The sequence below is a fragment of the Heliangelus exortis genome, chromosome 15, assembly GCF_036169615.1.
Source record: "Heliangelus exortis chromosome 15, bHelExo1.hap1, whole genome shotgun sequence".
In the NCBI taxonomy this organism is placed as follows: Eukaryota; Metazoa; Chordata; class Aves; order Apodiformes; family Trochilidae; genus Heliangelus; species Heliangelus exortis.
In genome coordinates, this window is record NC_092436.1 from 781,692 (window position 1) to 795,309 (window position 13,618).

Sequence of the window (13,618 nt, forward strand, 5' to 3'; positions counted from 1 at the left end):
TGGTGGGTTTGTTATTGTAGTGTTATCAGTTAGAGACAGTTATTATATTTCTCTCATGGTGTTTGCTTTGGTTTTCTTCTGGAACCAGGGAGTCCTCAGCATCCACAGCTGTAGAAGGCACTGCCAGGTGACAATGGGTCAGCACCTTGGAGAACCAATTCTTACATCTTAAACAATGGGATAGAGGTTAACAGGAAAATCTACTGGGAGGATAAACTATAAATAATCATTATGCCACCTGCATCAGAAGTAAGAAAGGACAAAACTTGAGAAAATAATTCCTTCTTAGGAATTTGAGTGTGATTTCTTTTCAGGCCTTTGTTAATTTCATCTAAATTTAGGTCTGCTGACATCTCTAATTTAAGAGCACTATTACCCAAAGTTCACTTTTCTATATTAGTAGGCAGGGGGGCAGAAACTGTCTTGAATTAATCTTGCTGTGGAGTGTTTCTCTGTGTTGACCAGGTGAGTGTTATGTGCTCCAGAATTGGTGCCACCTTCGTTTCCTGAGCTCTGGTGAAATTATTCTGGACGTTAGGTCTGGCTCTAAATTTTAATCTTTTTAAATTTTTATTATTTTTTTTTTAAGTTGCATTAGTTTTTAGTTTCCTTTTGTGTTCCATTTTCTCTGGGGGTGGCTTATTTGTTGTCACCATCTCAGTTACAGTTTAAAAATGAATCATTTGGGACCCTGGACCTCTCCGACTGGCTCCACGGTGCCGATATTCAACTTTTCAAACCTGGTTTTGTCTGTCTCAGCCAGATCCCTTTATAAGATTGAGGAAGCTTCCCTAGGCAAGGGGAAGATGAGAAGCTTGGTGTGTGCTGTGGGGTGAGCCCAAAAAAAGGGAAGGGTCCCTGTGTCCTGGTTAGGGCCATCCCAGCAGGGAGCGTGTGTGCCGGCTCTGCACGTTCTGCCCCGCGCTTGGGCAAGGAGGATCCTGTGTAATCCTGGGCTTAGACACAGCCTTCCAGAAGAGTTTGCTGAAGCAAAGAGTTAAGGGTGCAATCAGTGTTCAGCTGGTTCCTCTTAGCAAACTCTGGTGTTTGTCAATTTGACCTTTGTTTAATGTTTCTCCCATGAGACACGTGAGCGACTTGACGGAAGCGTTGGGCTCGGGAGCTCCTCCGTGGGCTCTCTGCTCCAGCAGAGCTTTGCAAAGACTGGAAAAAGCTCAGGTCCTTGAGCAGACTGTTCTTTGTTTCACCTTAAAAGCAGTCCTGGGGTAATTTGTGTCCTCAGGGGCTACGGAGGCTCCGTGTTGGGTGCTCTGGTCCTCTGCTCGGCAGCCCTGGTTTGTTGGCACCTCTGCAAGCTCGCTCTCAACTCTGAGTAATCTCTGCTTAAAAATATGGAAAGATGAACCACTTCCCTGTTTCCTGAAGGTGTTTTGTTATGGAATTAATTTCTCTGGAGCTCCGTGAATCTGAGAAAAGGGTTACAAGGGTAGAGAAAGTTTGAGTGAGGATCTGCTAGAGCCCTGAAGCTTGGTGAGCCCTATGACCAGTGTGTCTCAAGATGCAGTAACAGAGTGAGTTATTGTTACTGCACTCTAGAAGTGCTCATGTAAAACCAGAATGTTGTGGCTTAGATAAAAAGCATGTTATGGTGCTCTTTTTTTAATAAAAAAAACATTAAGACTTCCTGAATGTCAGTATCTCTCCTTGTTAAACTCTGTCAGTACCTTTAAATATCAGTTCTGGACCTTATTAACAAACCAGCCCCAGACTCTGACAACAGATAATGCAGGGCAGCAAGAAGTTCAACCTGAAAATAAATAATTGCAGGTTTGGACACAACTGTTACGAAAAAAAATCAGTTTTACCCAGTCTGTAAATTGTGATTTACAAATGTGGACGTGGCTCCTTGAGCTCCAAGTTTTCCCTTTTGGTTTCCTCTCATGCAAAGCTTCAGCTGTTCCTAAGGAGGGAATTGGGTGTTTTCTGTGGGGAGCAGCCTGGTGGTCATTCCATGAGGGTCATGATGCATCTCTCTTCAATATCCCTTGGATCCAGGGCAGCAGGATGTGCAGCCAGCATATCCATGGGGCAGGACGTGCCTGTGTGCCCTGGCAGCTGTGCTTACCTAACACCACAACCAGAAATTATGGGATTAAAAGGCTTGTGCCTGTCTGCATGTCTGTCTGAGTGCCACTGGGGTTTCTTTCCCTAGTGCTTGCTACTGAAAAAGCTGATGGTGAAGCCAGGACTTAGCTAAATTCACAGTTGTGCCACAGTGGGGTCTTGTGAATAATGTCTGATTGGCAGGGATCTTTTTTTCCCCCCTTTCATTAGTGTAAATATTTTGAAAAGGTAGGATTGATGGATTGATTGCTTGATTGATTGATTGATGGGCTGTTTGCCTGGCAGGTAACAGAAATGTTGGAAGGAGTTGGGTGATAAACCATTTTTTTCTCCCTATCCTGTATCTCTGGCTTTGCCAGATGTTCATCTTTTGTGGGGGGTTTTTTTGGGGTGTTAAAGCAGTATTTTATATTGTTTGGATCCATGAGAAATATGAGAAGCTGATGGAATACCCAGTTTATCAGTAGCATTTGTAGTTTTGTAAGGACATAAGAACCTGGTGGCTAATGCATAGTCTTAAAGTTCAGTTATCCACCTGTTTTCTGCAGGCAGGGATTAGAAGGATCTCTAATATCTTCTAAAATATTCATGCAATGAATTTTACCTTAATCTGTTTCATTAGTAAACAGCTTTCCATTTTTCTGAAGGGAATGCTACAGCTCTTTTACTAGAGCAGCCTTCGTAGCCTGAACAGCAATTAATTGGAAATGTGATGTGGATGTGACTGCAGAATATGCATGTTAAGTAAGCTGAGCACATCTTGGGTGATGCCCATGGTTAATTAGAGTCAGTTCACATTTTTGAAGTATCACAACCTATTCTGAGCAGCCTAAGAGTTAGTAAAAGGTGGTGAAAGATAAAGCCAGGTACTGATGGGCTGTCAGGTATTTGTGATTGCCATCAGGACATGAAAGGCAGGAAAAGAAAGGGTAGTTTTTCCACTGGGAATATTTTTTTTTTACTTATTTTTAATATTTATTTAAATGAACATTGGAGCTCCCACAGCATCAAACTTGAGAAGTGAGCAATGTGCATCCCTGAGCCTCACGAGAGGGAAAAGGAGCTGTGGGGAAGGTGTGGACAGGTCCTGGGATGAGTTAACTAACTAGTTACCCCGTGCTGGTTATGGGAGAAAGGTAAACAGCCTCTTAATGAAGTTTACAGCTGGAGTTTTAATTGGGAGGGGTTCCCAGTGCTGCTCAGGAAGAGCAAATACACAAAGAGGCAGAGATGAACAATGTGGGCAGGAAATGGTGTGAGGGTCAGTGAGGAAGGACCTGAGCTTCCTCCAGCTGAGGGGAGGGGTGGGGGAAGAGGAAAGGGGATAAAATACCATGAAAAGTCCAGGAGAAAGAAGGCAGGACCTCAAAGTATCAATGGGGTGGGAGGGAAAAGGAGACAAGAAGTGCTTCTGAAGTCTGGGAGTGTGCAACAAGAGGGATGTGATGAAACATCTTGAGTGTGGGACAGGGATGCCAAGTGGAAATAAAAGCAGATAATAACCTACTGTGTATCCATGTTATAGCAGAAATTGCATCTGTAATTGCTTAACAGTGTTGACAAAAGTAATTATAGCACTCTGCTAGCTAATTGAATGAACTTGACTTGAAAGTGCCCTGAAAATGATGTGAAATAGCTCTGCACATCTGACAGGTCTCTGGTCCTGCTCCTTGCTTGTCCTTCTGAAAACATTCCCCAAGCTCACATGGCTGATTTTATAGCAATAACCACAGATATTCCATGCTTTTCCTCCTGCTGGTGTGTGGGGAAAGGCAGCTTTGGGAACATTCTTGGCATCCAATGGGTCAGAGGCCAGTTAAAAGGAAATGGAATTGTTTATTAAGGGCACTGGAAGTGTTTGCAAGACTCTGGACAGCACCTTTTAGTTGGGTTTGCTGAGTTTGGATCCAGCTCTGTCCTGTACACACAGAGGTCTCAAAATGAAGGACAGAATGGACCAAAAACTGCTGTAAAACATGAAGGAAAACCTCTGGGTGGTGTTCAGAGGGGGAGGCCTTAGAATTACTGTTCTCTCTCAAATGCAGGGAAGAAAAAAGAATAAAAAAAATAAAGGAAAAAAGAAGCCTTTCAAGTGAAATTAACATTTTTGACTAAGGAGGGGACCTAATCCAGACACATCAGGGCAGCACCTGAGCTGATGCTGAACCTCAGTGCTGACCCTTTTGCAGCCCCCTCCTCTGTGACTGAGGTCTCAAAAGTCACCAGAAGTGGTTTTCTCTTCCAGCAAAGCACCCTGTGTGTGATATTCTGATGGATTTGTATTTTTTTGGTGCTGTTGTGGAAGCTGATGCCCAGCTGGGTGTAACTGAGCCAGGGCTCACTGCCTGCTCCTTGCTGAGGGCAGCTCAGGTTTTTCCTCTCCCTGTTCCTTCTGCTGCTGCTCAGTTTTCTGGAAAGAAGTGGCTGGAACATTGCATTTCCTCCCAGGGAAATACCCAAAACACACCTCCCTGAAATTGGGGTTAAAGCAGAGCAGAAAGAAATAAAGGAAAAAAAGAAAAAGAAAGAAGGAAAAGAGGAAAAGAAAAAAAGGAAAAAAGAAAAAGAAAGAAGGAAAAAAGAAAAATAAAAAAGAAAAATAAAAAAAGGGAAAAAGGAAAGGAAGAAAAAAAAAAAAAAGAGAGAGAGAGAGTTGAGTTGACACGTTGAACATAGGATCACCAAAAGTTCCTGTGGTTAAATGCAATGCATCTGTAGAACAAGCTCATCTCTGATCTCAGCCATGTGAAACACACCTGTGGTTTTGTAACAAAAACCAGGAGCACTTCTGGGCTTCTCTTACCTTCAGTCAGAAACACTACATTTGGGGATTTATTTTTTTTTACTTATTTCCAGGCTTAGGTTGATCGTTGGCTGGGGTGGGTTAGCAGTGTGCACACTGATTGCCTATTTCAGGAATATTTTACTGTTATTTTACTGTAAAAAAAGAGAGGAGTCATTCTCTGATTTATTTGTTTTGGAGGGGAAAAGGTTCACTCCTCCTTCCCAGCCTGAAGTTCATGGGGAGAGGAGGAGATCTCAGAACTTCTTCAGTAATTTTGAAGTTATTATTGGGTGTCACAGGTACTTGGTGTAATACAAAAGCAACTTCTTAAATTGTGAAGTGGGTTTTTGGTTTTCAGCTCTGCTGAAAGCAGATGTCATCTAAGGAGAGTGGGGTTTTTTCTTGCTTGTTTCAGCTCTGTTTTGGCTGCTTTCTTTTTGGTTCACTGGTGTTTTTTGAGCTTCTGGACTCCTGTTCAAAGTTTAAAGAACAATAACAAGCCAAATGTAAAATAATGTCAATTGAACCAACCTATGACTCAACAGTCAACCAAGTCATCCTGGACCCACATCAAATGGACCCAGGCCAAAACCTAAACTTGGCCCCAGTCCCTGTCCCTCTGCTCCAGCTCCTTCCCCTGCAGCAGAGCCCGGAGTGCAGCCCGTGGGTTACACCCCCCAAAAGCTGCTCTGATGGAAATGGTGTATTTTCATTGACAAAAAAAAAAAAAAAAACAAACCCAAAAAACAAAAACCTGAAAGCCCCATGGCCAGGGCAGAGCCCCACTTGAAGGTCTACAGAAAGGATTAAGGAAGAAACTTAAACTTCCCTCTCTGCTTCTCCTCCCTGCTTCCATCTTTCCCTCCTCCTCCCCATAAAAATTCAGGGTTTTTTTTTTTCTGCTTGTTTTGTTGGTGTGTGTTATTTTCTCAGAGTTTGTTTGCCTGTTCAGGGTTGGTTGCTGTGGAATAGCAAAGCAGAGAAAGGTTTTGCAGAGCTGGTGGGGCAGAAGTCCTGGTGTGCACCTTTGTACCCCTGGGTTGCTCTTGGAGGGGACCTTGGCAGTGGGAGAGTCTTTTTCAGAATAACTGAAATTACATTTCTCATTACCAGTGTGTTTAGATTACCTACTTATTTATTATATATTAATATATATTTATTAATATTAAATAATTTAAATAAAATATGAATATATCTTTATTTTTGGCTCTCCCACTCGACTACACCAGCGTTAATCCTGCAGCTTTAAAAATCCCCCTTGGGGCCCTGCTGCAGTTTGGTTGAGTCTCCCAGTGCATTTCTTACAGTGCCATTCCTCATTTTCCAGGAGGATGGGAGACATCTGGGGAGCTGACTCTGCCTTCTTCCCCAGCAACATTCCCTGGAAGTGCCCGAGCACAGCCCTGGGGCTGACACCAGCTCAGCCCAGCAGAGCCATGCCCAGAGCTCAGGCCATTCATGGGACTCATCCCCTGGGTTTAAAATGAAAAAAAAAAAAAAATTGAAAATCAAATTCTGATCAGATTTTTTTTTCCTCCGTGCTTTCTTCTTGTATCTGCAAGATTGACTCCTTGAAAGTCAAATTTTTAGCTGATCCCCAACCTATCTGTAAAATTACATGGAGATGAAATGCATATTCTCTTACCCAGCAAAGCAGAAAGAATTAGGATGGCCTAGGATGATTTGATTCCAGAATTTTACATAAAGCTTTTATTTTTTTAAGTATAATCCTACGGGCTTACTGTCTTGCAAGGTTTTTTTCTGCCTCTTAATTTAAGGAAGCAGAGAACAATGAAATTAAAAAAAAAAAAAAAAAAAAAAAAAAAAAAAAGGGCACCTCTTTGGAAAAATATGCATAGGTTGATTCATACAGAAATTAAGTCCTACCCTTGAAGGGAAGACTTCTGAGTGCTTTACTGGAGCATTGTAATAAATTTAAGGGTTTAGAACGTATAATTTAATTATCATATTCTGGCCATAAATACTTTAGGGCTGTAGTGTATTTGCAGTCCCGAGAGCTCTAAGGCTGCAGCTGCAACATCAGTTCCCATTTATCCATTCCAGGAAAGCTTTCCCTGTGCCCTTGAAACCTTTACGTCTGGAGAGGATCCAAAAAGGAAAAAAAAGAAAAAACAAAACAAAAGCAACCCAAACAAAGCCAAGTGGTGCTGCTGCTCACTTGTGTTCCAGTTTCTCTCTCACCCCTCTGTGAGCTCCAAAATGTGGAGAGCATCTGCTGGGTGACAAGTGGCACCAGGACACTGGGAATGAATGGGGACACTGGGAATGGGGGTCCCTGCCCCACCCTGGGAAGAGAGGAGCTGGGGTCTGGGATCTGAGCAGCACGGGGGGGTCCTTGGATCTCAGCTCAACCTCTGATCTCTGCTCTGCTGCTCCTGACTCTGTGCCTGGGGCACCCTGCAATGGCCCTGCCCCAGCTCCTGGGCTGAGCATGGGGTCCCTGTGTCCCCCCTGAGATGCCCACGGGGTCTGTGTGTCCCTTCTGGGATGTTCATAGGGTCCATGTGTCCCTCTTGGGATGCCCATGGGGTCTGTGTATCCTTTTTGAGATGCCCATGGGGTCCATATATCCCTCCTGGGATGTCCATAGGGTCCATACATCCCCCCTGAGATGCCCATGGCATCTGTGTGTCCCTTCTGGGATGTCCATAGGGTCCCTGTGTCCCTCCCAGGATGCCCATGGGGTCTGTGTGTCCCTTTTGAGATGCCCATGGGGTCCATATATCCCTCTTGGGGTGCCCATGGGACCCATGTGTCCCTCTTGGGATGCCCACAGGGTCCCTGTGTCCCTCTTGGGATGCCCATAGGGTCCATATATCCCTCCTGAGATGCCCATAGGGTCCCTGTGTCCCTCTTGGGATGCCCATAGGGTCCATATATCCCTCCTGAGATGCCCATAGGGTCCCTGTGTCCCTCTTGGGATGTCCATAGGGTCCATATATCCCTCCTGAGATGCCCATAGGGTCCCTGTGTCCCTCTTGGGATGTCCATAGGGTCCCTGTGTCCCTCTTGGGATGCCCATAGGGTCCATATATCCCTCCTGGGGTCTTTTTATTCTCAGTGTGACCTGGAATCCCATGCTTGCTTTGAACTCAGGTTGGGTGCTTTAGGTCCATGTCTTTGTTATGGTCTGCCCCAGTTGTTGGGAACAGGAGCAAAAACCTAATATTTGAGGCAACTTTATACAAAAGAGTGACTGTACAAACCCCTCTGCTGGGGTGGCATTGAAGGGATGGTAAAACAGGGGTTGTTCTGCAGACCCAGTTTAATTGCAAGACTTTGCTGCCCTAGGTGAGTCTCATATTTTCATTTTTTTCAGTGCATTTCACGCACAGGAGTTTTTTAATTGATTAGGGCATGATGGGGATGTGCTTGTGCTCAGGAACAGCCCTTTCACCAAAGAACAAAATGGCAGAGAAAGCTTTCCTACTGAACCTGCACATTCCCAATCTATTTGTAGGGCTTGTTAATTTGTTTTCTGGGCTTTTTTGTCCCCTCAGGCAGTCAGCGAGTGAGGGCTGCAGCCCAGGGCTCCTTTGCCTTTGGGTGCTCAGTGCCCTCTGTGGGCAGCCAGGGCTGTGTCCTGCACACCTTTTGTCCCCAGCCTGGGGGGACAATACTGGTTCTTCCCAACTGAAAATTGGTTCAGAAAATTGGTTTATACCAATTTTCAGGCTCTTTGAGGCTGAGTGAATACATTGCAAGAGACCATCTTGACCGGGTTCTCGGCAAAACGCATTTTTGAAATAATTTTTGGTTGACGACTATGCTTTAATTTATTTATTTATTTATTTATTTTTATGAAAAGCAGAGTGTCAGTAGCCCTGTGGGTAAATATTTTCCTGCTTGAGAACTGCTTTCCTGCCTGCGGGGTTATAAAAAACAATTAGTAGCTTCTCTAGTTAATAAAAAATAAGCGAGCAATTCAAAAAATGTAATCAGTCGGTGTATGCAGCTGAGTGTTTACATTGTGCTCAGTGCCAGGAGATAAGAGTGAGGCCCAGGCAGCAATGACATTGAAAATCGTTTCTTTACAGTTAGTTTGGTGATAATACCTCAGGAGATAAGGAAGCAGCTGGCTCTGCAGGGCACATCCACTCCTGATGCTCCGGGTGTCTGAACGCAGCCCCTGCCTGGGGAGGGGGATGAGAAGCAGGAGCAAAATGAGCAGTGCTCCCAAAAGAGCAGGATCAAAAGTCAGAGCAGTCAAATGTAAAAGCAGTCAAATTCTGGTCTGTTTCCCCCCACTGCACGCCTTTTTTCCTGGGAGCTGGCAGTGGAGATGAGCAGCATTTTCTTTTTTGGAGGCAATTCCAAGCATTCTGGTTTTGTGATTTGTGACAGCACCAGGGAGTACCTCTGGCTGTCCCTGTCTCTGAAATACACTTCCAGGAGGCTTTTCCCCTGAACTCTTCTTCAGAATAGATTTTTTTTTTTCATTGGTGAGCTGAGAGCTGCTCTCTGCCTGGCAGCCCCGGGCATCTCCCTGGATGCTGCTTCTCTTCCCAAACTTCCAGCCAGTTCCTTACCAGCAATGAGTTTGGAGCTGTTCTGTGAACCAAGTTCTCTTCCCATTGCATCTGTGTAACTGGCTGTGTGTGCTCATTTAATTGGCCTTTTAAAAAAGATTTTAACCTTAAGTGCAACTGTCCTGGGACCAGGGCTTGGGCAAAGTGTGATCAAGGATGTTCTTCCTCATCTTGGTGCAAGTTGGAGGTGGCAAATAACCTGCTGAAAGTGTTAATTTCTTCATTAGATCAGTAGAGGTTGTTGGGTTTTTTGGTTTTGTTTTGTTTTTTTTTTTTTTTTGCTTAAGTAATGTAAAATGGTAGGAAGGCAGTATATTTTTTATTTAATATCCATATATTGCTCCTCCTTGCTGTGACAGATCAGAGGACGAGGTCACCCCTGGCAGCCAGGGACCCCCAGAGAGAAGAACTTCAGCTCCCCATAAATCCTAACACACCCGACTTGGGTAAAGTTTGAACCTTGAGCCTGGTCTGAAAACCTCTGGTGAATGATTAACACGGCTTTGGTTAAACAACTGGAATTCTGCAGAGTTTGTTGCTGCAGCTGCATCATCTTCACAGCTTTTCCATTTCACCCCCAGCTTTCCTTCTCTGGAAAGCAGAAATCTGTCTGTACCAACAAAACGAAGGGGTATGAAAGTATGTGGGAATGGAGCTCAGTACCCTGAAACAACTTTGCCTTCAGAAAATAAAATTGAATTAAGTTTTTACAAATCTGGAACCTGAAAATTGGGATTTTTTTTCCCCTCTCTCATCTGTTATTCTTGGCTTTTTATTTAGGTAACAATCATAGTTCATTAGGTTTTTGTTGAGTTTAAAATAATTACTGCCAACACCTAAAAGGTAACTTTATTATTATTATTATTATTATTATTATTATTATTATTATTATTATGTTATTTAGGAGTGTAATTTCCCTTCCTTAGCTCTTCCTTAGGAAGGGTTTTGTTGTCTTTTAGTATATATAACTTCATAGAAAAATGACATTAAGCCCCAAGCCAGTCTGCTGTAGCTCTTGCAGAAGACCTCCTGCTCTCTGACCTCTGCAGTGCTGCAAGTTTCAGGCAAAATTTAGTTTTTTAGACCGTCCATGGCTGGCAGCTCTCCACACAGTTAGTAAATATTGGCCTTATCTGATAGAGCCAGGCTGGAAAAGAAACTCCAGCAGCCCAGATGAGAGTGCTGGCTGCTGCTTTAGTAATCGATGGAATCATTTATTTTCAGTTTTGTAACTCATCTTGTCTGTTGTCTTTCTCGTATTACATTTTCTATGGTATGGGCAGAGGGAAAATGAGCCCTGTTTAATAATTAAAAGTGACTGAAAAGTTTCAGTGGAACATGTTTGGCACTGCCACGGTTCTGTGACAGCTGATGAATGTTTCTTTAAAAATGCTTTTGTCAGAAACTTGTAACTGGGGGCTTAATTTTTGTGTCTAAATTAGCTGTCTTCAGAATTGTGCCTAGAAAGATGTTTCCAACTTTTTCTGGTTTTAATAATTTTAATGAAATGAAGTTCTCCAGTTATATCTTCCCTTCTTTAAAAGCCCAGACTCCCAGCCTCTCCCTCAGTGTTGATACTGAGGTTTTTAATGCGAGGAGCTAAAGGACCTAAAACTTCAGAGAAAATAAGGCAGGTTATAGGAAGTTTTGACTGGTCAAGGAATATAAGTTTTAATAGATGGTTTTGTTTGTTTGTTTGGCTTTTTTTTTTAAATTATTATTTCTGTTTTGGTGCGTGATGCTACAAACTGGAGAACCAAATCTCATTCCTTTCCCCAAGTGGATCCCTAAGGTGGTGGTGGGAGAAGCTTCCATTCCTCGAGTGCCTCTGCCCTGAGGAAGGCTCTGTGGAAATTAGCATATAATTAGCATATAATTAAAATGCATTTGTAAGGACATCAAATAACCAGAGCTGGGCTGAATTACCTTCTGCCATTACTCGGTTGGTGAGGGCTGGATTGTGCCAACCTTAGCTTCTTGTGGCAGCTTTCTGCTCTTCCAAGGAAGACAAATTAATGAGAAACCAGGAAAAGCCAGGATATGGGTCAGAAGGAGGCTGGAAGTTCTGGGTCCAGCCTGCAGAACCCTCCAGCTCTGCTGAGATACTTTCTGGACCCAAAGGAACCCCGTGATGGGTTTCAGTTCTTCTCCAAGTTTTGGGAAGAAGTCTGCTTTTCAGGGTCAGTTTTTTTCCTCCAGGTTGGCTCCTTCTGCTTGGTTCCCACTGCAGCTTTTCCTGCTGAAGCCTTCACCCCCCCCTTGTTCTGCTTCTTCTTTTTTTCCCTTTCTTCTCTCTGCTCCAGGTTCAGTGCAGGTCACCTTCTCCCCTAGCTCAGGATGGTTTTTAGGGAGGTCTCCATGTGCCTTAGGTTTTTGCAGGCCTGAACTGTCTCATTTTTAGCCCTAACCCAAGGAATTCTCACCTTTCCCTGCCCTCTGGTCCCTGTCCATGTCCCAGTTGCTCTCTGGGACGGGACCCATTGGGAATGGAACCTCCAGGTGCTGTCAGGCTTTCATTTGGGCTGGAACGCTAAGGTTTTCTTGAATGTTTGAAAACTATGGTGGTTTGTTTTGGTTTGGGTTTTTTTCTTTAAAATGTAGGGCTGGAGCCTGGTCAGGCTTTCTCAAGGAGAGGAATTTTCCATGCAGAAGCCAACCCACGCACCAGTGTTGAGCCCACGTTGGGGAGCGTGGAAGTTCTGAGTAAAGGCACCAAAGCCTTCCAAAAAAAAAGAAAAAAAAAAAGAAAAAAAAAAAAAAAGTGGCACTTTGTCTGCCAAGTGGCTGGACAGAAGCTGCATTTCAACAGCTGAAAACTTGGTGAAAAGCAGCTCAGCAACGTGGGCCTTCTGAGAGGAGGTGTGGGGGCAGCATCCAGCAGGGAAGGCTCCAGGTGTTGCTGGATGGGATTATCCTCTGAGCTTTGGCACAACCACCACGGGCTCAGCCCTTACAATTAGGAGCAGCTAGGAGGTGATTACAGGAGTTCATTGCTCTAACAATGATAGAGTTTTTTGTTGGGTTTTTTTGTGTTTTTTTTTTTAAGAACTACCCCTGCATTTCTTGGTGGCCTCGGCGTTTCCATTGGAAATCCATGTCCTGAAATTAGAGCTGCCCCTTTCTTTCCCAAAAGGCTGGGGTGAGCTGCTGGTGCATTCCTGTGAATCTGGACCAGTGTGTGGCCTCGTTTGCACAGCTCCTTGCGAAACAGAATCCCAGCAGAGAACTCTGGAAGGGAACTGGGCAGGAGGCTCTTGCAGGACTGGCTGCAGACTGCAGGGAATGTGGCAGTAATGAGGACAATATGGGATGGGAGCCTGTTTGAGGAGTCAGTTTTAAAGGCTGGGATAATTGTGCAAGAAACTTGGCTTGAGAAACACGAGAGGGAGGTAATGGTGACCTAGTCAAAGAGGCAGTGAAAATTCCATGCAGCTTTCCTTATGTCTCAGGGAACTGCTGGTTAACTGTTTCAGAACCCCGGGGTATCTGAGGATAAGTGCACGCAGTTTTTTCCAGTTCTGAGTCTTCTGTTTGCCAGCATCCCACAGATCCTCAGTAAAAGTCTCTTTCTGCTTTCTTGCAGCCCTGGGATGAGGTCAGATGTAAGCTCTTCTCCATCCGCAACCTCAGCGACTACGGGACCACCTCCCAAGCTTTGCCTGGTGTGCTCTGATGAGGCCTCTGGGTGCCACTATGGGGTCCTCACCTGTGGCAGCTGCAAAGTCTTCTTCAAAAGAGCTGTGGAAGGTAAGAGACAACTCCAGCAGGACCAATCCTGGCGAATTTCCTGCGTAAAAACATAAACTGAACGTGTGTGTCCTTCCACGCCGAAACCCAGTCTGTTTAATCTTGCTGGAATCCGTGGTTTTTGCTAGAATCCTACTGGAAAATCCCATCCATGACCTCACTGTTCTTCTCGTAGTAAATAACACTGATAATGGTGTGATTATCTGAAGCCTGGATGCCATTTGCATTTCTGAAATGCTCCCATTCACTGGCAGTGTGAGGGGATCTATTGTTGCCTTGGATTTTTTTTTTTTTTGCTTTCCTCTTTCTTCCACTGTTGTTTTTGTTTAGTTGTCTTGTTTATATACATACATGGGTTTTATGGTTACGTACAGATGGTTTTGCCCATCCCCAAGCTTCAGTCACAAAAGTCCTGGAGAAACGAAAGCAGTGAATTCCTGCTGATCAGTGC

General features: G+C 44.2%; 1 protein-coding gene across 3 annotated transcripts in view; it reads left to right on the plus strand.

Moving 5' to 3' along the window:
• NR3C1 (nuclear receptor subfamily 3 group C member 1) overlaps positions 1-13,618 on the plus strand; it is a 55,028-nt gene that overhangs the window by 20,633 nt on the left and 20,777 nt on the right. For all 3 annotated transcript variants that reach the window (XR_011728927.1, XM_071759085.1, XM_071759084.1), the window contains exon 3: positions 13,004-13,167. Coding sequence is in view for 2 of the 3 variants with exons in the window: in XM_071759085.1 (XP_071615186.1) it covers positions 13,004-13,167 (164 nt within the window). In the remaining variant the exon portion in view is untranslated. The remainder of the gene's footprint in view (positions 1-13,003; positions 13,168-13,618) is intronic.